Source organism: Pecten maximus, unplaced genomic scaffold (assembly GCF_902652985.1).
Source record: "Pecten maximus unplaced genomic scaffold, xPecMax1.1, whole genome shotgun sequence".
NCBI lineage: Eukaryota > Metazoa > Mollusca > Bivalvia > Pectinida > Pectinidae > Pecten > Pecten maximus.
The window spans coordinates 12,375-24,320 of record NW_022982825.1 but is presented as its reverse complement, the minus strand read 5'-3'; the positions used below and the strand labels follow the sequence as shown (position 1 = coordinate 24,320).

At 38.7% G+C, this 11,946-nt stretch overlaps 1 protein-coding gene across 1 annotated transcript; it reads right to left on the bottom strand.

Moving 5' to 3' along the window:
• Positions 1–2,237: 2,237 nt before the first annotated feature.
• On the bottom strand, positions 2,238–11,743 carry LOC117320994 (monocarboxylate transporter 12-like). The gene is made up of 5 exons (XM_033875482.1): positions 11,664–11,743; positions 10,094–10,237; positions 7,877–8,020; positions 4,300–5,067; positions 2,238–2,701 (listed from the first exon to the last, which is right to left on the bottom strand). Exons 1-5 carry the CDS (start codon positions 11,716–11,718, stop codon positions 2,322–2,324), a joined length of 1,491 nt encoding a protein of 496 aa, XP_033731373.1. The 5' UTR covers positions 11,719–11,743; the 3' UTR covers positions 2,238–2,321.
• Between the last annotated feature and the right edge of the window lie 203 nt (positions 11,744–11,946).

Sequence of the window (11,946 nt, the reverse complement as noted above, 5' to 3'; positions counted from 1 at the left end):
GTTATCACTATTTCTGAGAAAGCACTGAATGGATCTTTCTGAAATTTCATATGTAGGTTCCCCTTGGTGCCTAGTTATGCATATTGCGTTTTGAGACCAATCCGAAAACAACATGGCCGACAGGCAGCCATCTTGGATTTTGACAATTGAAGTTTGTTATCGCTATTTCTGAGAATGTACTGAATGGATCTTTCTTAAATTTCATATGTAAGTTTCCCTTGGTGCCTAGTTATGCATATTTCGTTTTGAGACCAATCAGAAAACAACATGGCTGACAGGCAGCCATCTTGGATTTTGACAATTTAAGTTTGTTATCACTATTTCTGAGAAAGTGCTGAATGGATCTTTCTGAAATTTCATATGTAAGTTTCCCTTGGTGCCTAGTTATGCATATTGCGTTTTGAGACCAATCTGAAAACAACATGGCCGACAGGCAGCCATCTTGGATTTTGACAATTGAAGTTTGTTATCACTATTTCTGAGAAAGTATTTAAGGGATCTTTCTCAAATTTCATATGTAAGTTTCCCTTGGTGCCTAGTTATGCTTATTGCATTTTGAGATCAATTGGAAAACAATATGGCCGACAGACCGCCATCTTGGATTTTGACAAATGAAGTTTGTTATCTCTATTTCTCAAAGTACTGAATGGATCTTTCTCAAATTTCATAAGTAGGTTCCCCTTGGTCCCTTGTATTGCATTTTTGGACCAGTCTGTCCTGAAAACAACCTGGCAAACAAACAGCCATTATCGTTAAATCTCAAATTTCTTATATAGCTAGGATTCCCTTGAAAAGTACTGGAGGGATGTCTCAATTTGCACAGATTAGTAAAATGAAGGGAAAAGTAGGGAAAAGAACAATCTGACATGGAACCTATGAAGATCATTCAATGGTGGGCGCCAAGATCCCTCTGGGATCTCTTGTTCATAGGAAAATTGAAAATGATTGTACGCGTCGCAGTTATTGTGACATTTGATTAAAAATTACGGAAAGAAACGAATGTCTGCGTGATGTTTATGAATACTGTATATACGTTGCTGTATACATTTGGTGTCCAATAACACCCACATTTGGAAAGTTAGTGTACGCTTTTGTTTTAAATAAATTTCGAACATGGGAAGTTATTGGCCAACTAAGCCCCGCCACTTAACTGGGTATTGGGATTTGTTGTATATGCCAGTTCGAAGGAAAAATAGGAAGACCATGATACAATACTGGGAACTTTTGAAAGGTGAAATTTCTCTCGGCCGCTGGCCTTGCGGAATGACAACTTTCTCGAATTAAAAATATGTCTAAACAAAGTTAATAATTGTATAATATTTCATTTTTATCAGCGAAAAATCATTTGTTATCATTTGATAAAAACTGTTTTTATGGTAACTAAATATCCTCTATTCAAATCAGCCTTACATGCAGTATATATCAAGAATATTTAATTGGTTTACGACTATAATTTCTTATGTTTGATTGGTAAATGAAAGAGAACACATTGTAAATGTTATGCTGTGATTCGATAACAATTGAGTCACGGATTTTGCAACCAACACCATGGTGTGTTTTGATAACAATTACATTGTTGTATGTCCCGGATTCTGCAACCATGCAACACCAATCATTCATCCACTGACCAGCTGCTAAATCAGTATGTTAAACTTTCTACCTTTTAAGGAGACCAAAACATCAGATAAGCCTACGCTCGTTAAAATACAAAAAAAAAAAAAAAAAAAAACACGAAACAAAAATGTAGTAGATTCACGGTAATATATACCATATCTACCTTCTGTCCTTATAGATACGATACATATTTGTCAATTCGAAAAATTGTTTTTTTTTAGATTTTATTAAAGTAAATTTTGTAAGTAAAATCTCGTTATAGGACTTTACTATGAAATTAAAAACTACACTTATATTTAAGCATTTATGTCATATTTGTTTAGTTTCATCGGGGTATGAAACAAATTTTGTTTGCAAACTTCTGTGTAGCGGATTCTTACAGAAGTTTGCAAACAAAATTTGTTTCATATGAAACTAAACAATAATTGACATCAACGCTTATAACTAATTTTTGAAAATGATTTTCTAATTTAAAACATGTTTTGTGTACAATTTTACTGGTTTTAAATGGGATTCTTTTTCTCAAATCAATACGCAACGTCAATTGTCGTATTGTGACGTCACATTTTTCGCGCCATTCTCGGAATTTCTTTCATAGAAGAATGAGAAGAATTTTTCGACCAATCACATTTGAGTATTTACCATGAAAAAGAAAAATTAATTATATATAAATATGTATAATGTATAAAATTATATCACATTTATTGCTATATAACGAATTCGTCAGATGTCGCCATTGGAGCTAGGAGTTCTAACCGTTCATCTGCTTTCCTTGTGTTATCTTGAGACAGACGTTCATATGTGTTATTTGACATGGCTGTTGAATCAATGACATCACTAACTGGCACGGTTATGGCACGCTCACGTGAATCGTAATGATCATGTCGAATTGTAGGGGATTTTTGAAGTTTTTCACTATGTAAAATCTTTGTATCTTTCTGTTCAGCGTCCTCCTCCTCGTCTTGGCCATGACGGGATAACGAGTTAAGGAAAGGTTCACATATTAAGATCAAAGCTGTTAGGAGGTTAAAAGACCCCATAATCCGGAAAGACAAATCCCAGGTCCCTGTCGCGTCCTCAATCCATCCTGAAAATACAGGTTATATAAGACAATTAAGAGGTGGAATAAGTGGAATTTAGATCTGGAAAAAAAAGAAAAAAAAAGTTGTTTGATTAATCTTTTGTATTACCATTCCCCATTACAAACTAAGGGATGACCTTTGAACTTTCTTTTCCCCAAAAAGGCGAACTGCGATTAAGTAGTTGTGAAATAAACGGGAACAATATTTCGTAAAACATACGACTAGGGCTCATAGAAAATCCGCAGAAAATAAAATAATAAAACGATTGGATTTCTGATCGACCAGATCTTCGAACAGATTACCGGCATACCAATGAGGACAAACTGTTTTGGTTTGGTTTGTTTTGTTTAACTTCCTATTAACAACCGGGGTCATGTAAGGACGTGCCAGGTTTTGGAGGTGGAGGAAAGCCGGAGTTCCCGGAGAAAAACCACCGGCCTACAGTCAGTTCCTGGCAACTGCCCCACGTAGGTTTCGAACTCGCAACCCAGAGGTGGAGGGCCAGTGATAAAGTGTCGGGACACCTTAACCACTCGGCCACCGCGGCCCCTCTGTTGGCTAACCTGTATATTGAAGAACTTATCAGAACAAGTAACGGAGACCTTAAGACAACAGGGACAGTTAAGCTGTACGATAAGCGAAACAATATCAGTTTCATGACATTTAAATTTCCATTTATGGATAGCAGCATGCCAGCATCGCCGACTTTGTACCTACAGGGTATATATGTGACAGTTTATTCGATATTAAAGTTTTCCCTATTATCATGATTTCCGTGACAGATGTCGACTACAGGAAAAACGAAATGTTTCGAGAGATGCATTACTTTCGGCATGATGATGATAAGATATATAAGATATGAAGTCAGACGTGTTGGACGCTTGGTGATATATGTCGGAACATCTGGTGTTATTCCCTGGAACTTGTTCAAATGTCTCTATGCAAATTTGTAATAAATTTGAGTTTGATTGATGGTTTTGTTATGATGACGGTATTTTTTGCTGTATGTCTAACACATCTATATTATGAACATTATCAATAAAATAAATATATATGTCCGGCAAAAGACTGATTAATGCAGTGGAAAAATACCAAATTTACTTTGTTATCACTATCCTGGTTTTCAATTCGACAACATGACATTTCATGGATACATCGTGTGTACTACCGGTATTTGATTACTGTATCGGTGTCTACGTATTTACAGCTTTATCAATATTCTACGCACGTGAGTTAGAATAATAGGTTTATATGTACGGACGTTAAATCATTTTTGAATGTGTTCTGACTTTTGTCCTCATTCAAACAGCATTAGGTTTGGAAAGATAACTATATGAGGCATGCTTGTTTGTTTGTTTTTGTTTAACATTCTATTAACAGCCAGGGTTATTTAAGGACGTGCCAGGTTTTGGAGGTGGAGGGAAGCCGGAGTACCCGGAGAAAAACCACCGGCCTACGGTCGACCTTGCAACTGCTCCATAAAGTTTCAAACTCGCAACCCAGTGGTGGAGGGCCAGTGATAAAGTGTCGGGACACCTTAACCACTCGGCCACCGCGGCCCCTATGAGACGTGTAGTACCATAAGTGTGAACTGTTTAATTACCCATTCCAGGCTGGCTGAGTGCTATTGCCGAGGACATGAACATGTAGAGGAGGCCAAACGCTGACGTGAGCTCCACCAAAGGAACACACTCTAATAGGACGACTGCCATCAGACTCCAAAAGGCACCCGGAAATATCCCCACTATCAAACCGTAGGTAACCATAACCGGAAAAGTCTTGAACAAGGGCAGTAAAATGGCAGCTGTCCCACTTATCACAGCCGCAAATACCATTATAACGGTGTTCGAAACGTACTTCTTGTCAGCAAACCACCCAATCAGTGCCCTGGTGAATATTTCAGCTGCTCCAATCATAGAAAATGCCACTGCTATCTGACTTTCCTCAAATCCAAGAGACTGCATATGCGCTGGAAAGGCAGTAAAATTGGCAGCATATGCCATTATATTTATAGTGAAAACTGCAATAAACACTGTTAAACGTGTGTTTTTGAGTAATTTCAGATACACACAACAAATGTTTGATGTACTGGTCTGTTGGTGAGGCTTCCGATCCTCTGAACAAACTGACAGTTCCTGAGGCTGACGTAAGAGGGCGCCTGCGACACACATGTGGAGTACCAACCCACTTATTATAATCATTGCACCAGTGACACTGAACTGATCAATGATGTACCGGTATAAGTATGGAAATATAAAGCTACTGAGGCCACTACCTGATACCATAATCCCGTTAGCCAGAGCTCGCCTCTTCACAAAATAGAAACTCACTATTGTTCCACAAGGCGCAAAAGCAAGGCCACTGCCAAATCCTGAAAAAAAAAAGAAATACACGTGTATGTATAGATTTAAAATTTTGAAATACATAGATATTGTTAAAGTTTTCGACAAGCCATGTCTGATTAAGGGGAAATGATGACCAATTAAAACTAGATCTGTCATCAGCGTGAATGATTAAAACTCTCGCTCCCAAATCCACTCTGATGCCCACTATTCTTTAAACACTTGCTGATTAAGATTTAAAACAGGTAAGCTTACGCACCAAACAAGTAAGCACGAGTACATAAACTGTTCAAAGGAAATGATTATTTCAACAAAAAAAAGGCAAATGGCAATTATAAAACCAAATAAGAAGTAGTAGAAGAATTGACTGATAGTATATTAGTCAAGAATGTACAGCAACCGCACACCAGCTGTTTTATTATGTTCCTGAATACATTGTATAAACCTGTGGTATGTTGTTCCTGAATACATTGTATAAACCTGCTGTATGATGTTCCGGAATACATTGTATAAACCTGTGGTATGGTGTTCCTGAATACATTGTATTAATCTGTGGTATGATGTTCCTGAATACAATGTATAAACCTGTGGTATGATGTTCCTGAATACACTGTATAAATCTGTTGTATGATGTTCCTGAAGTACTCGTACATTGTATACACCTGTGATATGATGTTCCTGAATACACTGTATAAACCTGTGATATGATGTTCCGGAATACATTGTATAAACCTGTGGTATGATGTTCCTGAATACACTGTATAAACCTGTGGTATGATGTTCCTGAAGTACATTGTATAAACCTGTTGTATGATGTTCCTGAAGTACCGGAACATTGTATAAACCTGCGGTATGATGTTCCTGAATACACTGTATAAACCCGTGGTTTGATGTTCCTGAAGTACATTGTATAAACCTGTGGTATGATGTTCCTGAATACATTGTATAAACCTGTGGTTTGATGTTCCTGAAATACATTGTATAAACCTGTGGTATGATGTTCCTGAATACAATGTATAAACATGTGGTATGATGTTCCTGAAGTACATTGTATAAACCTGTGTTATGGTGTTCCTGAAGTACATTGTATAAACCTGTGGTATGATGTTCCTGAATACATTGTATCAATCTTTGGTATGATGTTCCTTAATGCATTGTATAACCCTGTATGATGCCTGGAGACTTACATTAATTCTAGTTTTTACATGTTTTCGATTGCATGTAAAATTGAATTTTGAAAGGAAATCAAATCTTGATCTGTAAATGAATATATGGAACACATGCATGCAAGAAAGCTGATGTGTGAAAGAAGAAACGTGTAATGATTAAAAAAGTAAAAGATTAAAGAAGAATCCCAGGGCTTCTCAATCCAAGTTTTCCTTCGTATATTACATGTGCTGAGAGAATAAAAGATAAAATAAAAAATATATATATATAAATACCGCATCTTTGATAAAACATCACATTGCAATCTCCCGCAACTTGGCGGCCATATGTCCGACAGATTTGATTTGCTGAATTTACATGACGTCACAGAACACTCGCACGAGTGTGATGAGCTTGGTGACATACGCCCACATCTACCGGTGTTACAGTGAAACAAGAGGATGGAATCGAGGTTGAGCTAGGTGACCTAGGCTCACATTTACCGGTGATACAGAGAAACAAGAGGATGGGATCGAGGTTGAGCTAGGTGACCTAGGCTCACATTTACCGGTGTTACAGTGAAACAAGAGGATGGGATCGAGGTTGAGCTAGGTGACCTAGGCGCACATCTACCGGTGTAACAGACAAAACACATCCTGTATGCTAGGCAATAACGCGGTCGTGTATTTTCTGTAATTACAGCCATGTCGTGTATCACAGCTGTTTTCGACGTTTTGTGATTTCCATCAATGTAGTGCTTTATCAGTTTCACAAATTATAACTAACAGTGTAAATATACTCTTACCACAGGTAAGTGTAGAGTTCAGTAATCGGTAACTTTTCTGTGATGTAGAGGGGGAATCCTAACCATGAATTGAAATATAATTCCAAATCCAACTGTGTTATAATTTTCCCGTATACAGTGTGGCTCCTAATTTACTTACAACATAACACACCTTCCTATCTAACTAACCACATATCACACCTTCTATGTAATTACCACATACCACACCTTTCTATTTTACTGACCACAAAAACACTTTCTTATTTTACTTACAACATACCAAACCTTCTATCTAACTAACCACATACCACCCCCTTCCTATATAACTTACCACATACCACACCTTCCTATTTTACTTACCACACATCACACCTTCCCATTTTACTTATCACAAGTGAAACCTTTCTATTCAACTTACCACGTATCACACCTTCTTGTCCAACTTACCACGTATCACACCTTCCTGTTTTACTTACAACATACCACACCTTCCTATCTAACTTACCACATACCACACCTTACTATCTAACTTACCACATACCGCACCTTCCCATTTTACTTACCACAAATGACACCTTCCTATTTTACTTACCATATACCACACCTTCCTATTTTACTTACCACATATCACACCTTACTATCTAACTTACCACATCCACACCTTCCTATTTTACTTACCACATACCACACCTTCCTATTTTACTTACCACATACCACACCTTACTATCTAACTTACCACATACCACACCTTCCTATTTAATTACGACATACCACACCTTACTATCTAACTTACCACATACCACACCTTCTATTTTACTTACCACATACCACACCTTCCCATTTTACTTACCACATACCATACCTTACTATATAACTTACCACATACCACACCTTCCCATTTTACTTACCACATACCACTCCTATCGTGAGAAACATCCATTCCATCCGTGTTACAAAGGCGCTTATGAAGTAACCTGTGGATAACAGCAGACCGCCAAACATAACGACGGACCGGAACGAAAACACCCCCACGAGGTAGTTGGCAAGAGGTCCTATATATAAATGATATGTATGTAAACAATGGTAAATAATCACATACTTTTGTTAAGACATGATCAGTTATTGTAAACTGTGCGGGTGGCCTTTTGAAAACAAATGTTTAGGCGTCTTTTCATTTCAATGGCTGACTTTCGTCCTAATGCCGAAAGTGAACACACTGTTTTCATACGGTTTTCATAGTGTATGCATGGTCATATGTTTGTTGTTTTCACTTGGTATGTTCATATCAGCAAACCACATTAAGAATGTAAATATATAGGTATAAAGATGTGTGACGACGCTTTCTCTCATTTTTTTTCTTTCTTACATGTTTCAGAGAGATACATGACCTTACTTACCATGCTCTGTGTCTACATGTACCGACACTTGCCTACAGCGTCACCTACCGACACTTGCCTACAGCGACAACTACCGACACTTGCTTACAGCAACACCTACCGACACTTGCCTACAGCGACACCTACCGACACTTGCCTACAGCGACACCTACCAACAGCGACACTTATCGACATATACCAAGAGCGACAAGAGAGATACATGACCTTACTTACCATGCCCTGTGTCTACATGTACCGACACTTGCCTACAGCGACACCTACCGACACTTGCCTACAGCGACACCTACCGACACTTACCTATATATCGATACCTACATGTACCGACACTTACCAACATCTACACTTACCGACAGCTGCACTTTCCGACACTTACCAACAGCGACACCTACCGACATTTACCAACAGCGACACTTACCGACATTTACCAACAGCGACACTTACCGACACTTACCAACAGCGACACCTACCGACGTTTACCAACAGCGACACTTACCGACATTTACCAACAGCGACACCTACCGACACTTACCTATATATTGACACCTACATGTACCAACACTTACCAACAGCGACACTTACCAACAGCGACACTTTCCGACACTTACCTAAAGCGACACCTACCGACACTTACCAACAGCGACACCTATCAACACCTACCTATATATTGACACCTACATGTACCGACACTTACCAACAGCGACACTTACCAACAGCGACCCTTATCGACATATACCAAGAGCGACAAGAGAGATACATGACCTTACTTGCCATGCTCTGTGTCTACATGTACCGACACTTGCCTACAGCGACACCTACCGACACTTGCCTACAGCGACACCTAGCGACACCTTCCGACACTTATCTATAGCGACACCTACTGACACTTACCTACAGCGACACCTACATGTACCGACACTTGCCAACAGCGACACCTACCGATACTTATTTATAGCGATACCTACTGACACTTACCTACAGCGACACCTACATGTACCGACACTTGCCTACAGCGACACCTACCGACACCTGCCAACAGTGACACCTACCGATACTTATCTATAGCGATACCTACTGACACTTACCTACAGCGACACCTACATGTACCGACACTTACCAACCGCGACACTTACAGCTTACCTACAACGAGAACTACTAACGCTAACCTACAGCAACACCTACATACACTTACCTACAGCGACTCATACAGACACTTACCTACAGCGACACCTACATACAATTACCTACATCGACACCTACATACACTTACCTACAGCGACACCTACATACACTTACCTACAGCGACACCTACACACACTTACCTACAGCGACACCTACACACACTTACCTACAGCGACACCTACACACACTTACCTACAGCGACACCTACACACACTTACCTACAGCGACACCTACACACACTTACCTACAGTGACACATATATACAATTACCTACAGCGACACCTACATACACTTACCTACAGCGACACCTACATACACTTACCCACAGCGACACCTACATACAATTACCTACAACGACACCTACATACACTTACCTACAGCGACACATATCAACAGGGGCACTTACCTACAGCGACACCTACCAACAGGGATCCTTACATACAGCGACACCTACATACACTTACCTATAACGACACCTATATACACTTACCTACAGCGACACCTACAAACACTTACCTAAAACGTACAGCGACACCTACCGATACTTACCTAGAGCGAAGCTGAGGAAGAACATGAGGCTGCTTATCCAGGCAGTGTTCCCCGCCCCCGCGTCATACTTCTTTAGAAATTCATTGTAGAGGATTCCAAAAGCTTTCCATGTGCCAACCAGTGTCATGTACAGGAGTGCACACGCTGAAAGGTTAAGTCGTCCGATCATCACTTTAATTTATACTGAATGTCTCGCATTACAAAGTAAACATGTGTGTATCATTGATTCACATGTGTGTATGTATCAATCACTGATTCACATGTGTGTATGTATCAATCACTGATTCACACATATGTATGTATCAATCACTGATTCACATGTGTGTATGTATCAATGACTGATTTACACATGTGTGTATGTATCAATCACTGATTCACACATGTGTATGTATCAATGACTGATTTACATGTGTATGTATCAATCACTGATTCACACATGTGTATGTATCAATCACTGATTTACATGTGTGTATGTATCAATGACTGATTTACACATGTGTGTATGTATCAATGACTGATTCACACATGTGTATGTATCAATCACTGATTTACATGTGTGTATGTATCAATGACTGATTCACATGTGTGTATGTATCAATCACTGATTCACATGTGTGTATGTATCAATGACTGATTTACACATGTGTGTATGTATCAATGACTGATTTACACATGTGTGTATGTATCAATCACTGATTCACACATGTGTATGTATCAATGACTGATTTACATGTGTATGTATCAATGACTGATTCACACATGTGTATGTATCAATGACTGATTTACATGTGTGTATGTATCAATGACTGATTTACACATGTGTGTATGTATCAATCACTGATTCACACATGTGTATGTATCAATCACTGATTTACATGTGTGTATGTATCAATCACTGATTTACATGTGTGTATGTATCAATCACTGATTCACACATGTGTATGTATCAATCACTGATTCACATATGTGTATCAATCACTGATTCACATGTGTTTTTAAGACTTTTCCCTTCTTCCTCTAATTCATTTGATTACATGAGGAACTTATGCATGAGCTCAAAGTGAGATCTTAGAATTTTCTGAAATATATCAATTACAAATTTTAACTCCCAAAGTCCAAGACAGCCGCCTGTAGACCATCAGGTTTAATATTGAATGGGCACAACTAGGGACAAAATGGAGCCTACATGTGAAGATTGAGAAATATTCCTCCAGTACGATTCAAGAATTAGCGATAATAAACTTCATTTGTAAACATCCAAGATAGCCGGCTGTCAGCCATCTTCTTTCCTGACCAGACTTAAAATCAAATCAGCAAATCTCAGGACCAAGTGGAACCTACATTGAAAGTTTAAGAAATATTCTTCCTGCAAATTATACGAAAGCGTTTTCTGTTGTTGTTTTCTTTTTTTGTGTTTTTTTTTCATATGCGATGACACCCCATTAGTTTAACTAAAGGTTATCAACTTCAAGATCCGGTAGTAAGTAAATGTTTTAATTAACCGTGAAATTTAGGATCCAGATTTACAGTACATGAACCGTCAGACAAATACGGAATCTGTGAATTTTACCTAGTAGGATTACCCATGCGTAGCCACCATCCACGGGTTGTCTTTTGAGCGCCATCTGTAGTGTCCCTGTTAATGCTCCTGGTTCTGAACAGAAATAAAACACAACTTAAAAGTATCTGAGCATACATATTGACAAAAACGTATAAAAAGGAAAAACCAGTTAAACGTTAGTTGTAATAACCAGTATTACTGTATATAACGGGCTGTCATACCAAGCCGATTTCGCTCGTCAGAGCTATACCGGAGATTTCGGGAAGCGGTTCTAGTAAATACGAGAGAAAGA

What these genes read in the sequence shown, in the direction of transcription:
- LOC117320994 (XM_033875482.1), bottom strand. Translation starts at nt 11,718, where the DNA reads ATGGCGCTCAAAAGACAACCCGTGGATGGTGGCTACGCATGGGTAATC. An exon ending in CTTCCTCAGCTTCGCTCTAG is followed by an intron (nt 8,021 to 10,093) that starts GTAAGTATCGGT and finishes ATTTATATATAG; the next exon opens with GACCTCTTGCCAACTACCTC. An exon ending in CACGATAGGAGTGGTATGTG is followed by an intron (nt 5,068 to 7,876) that starts GTAAGTAAAATG and finishes TTTTTTTTTCAG; the next exon opens with GATTTGGCAGTGGCCTTGCT.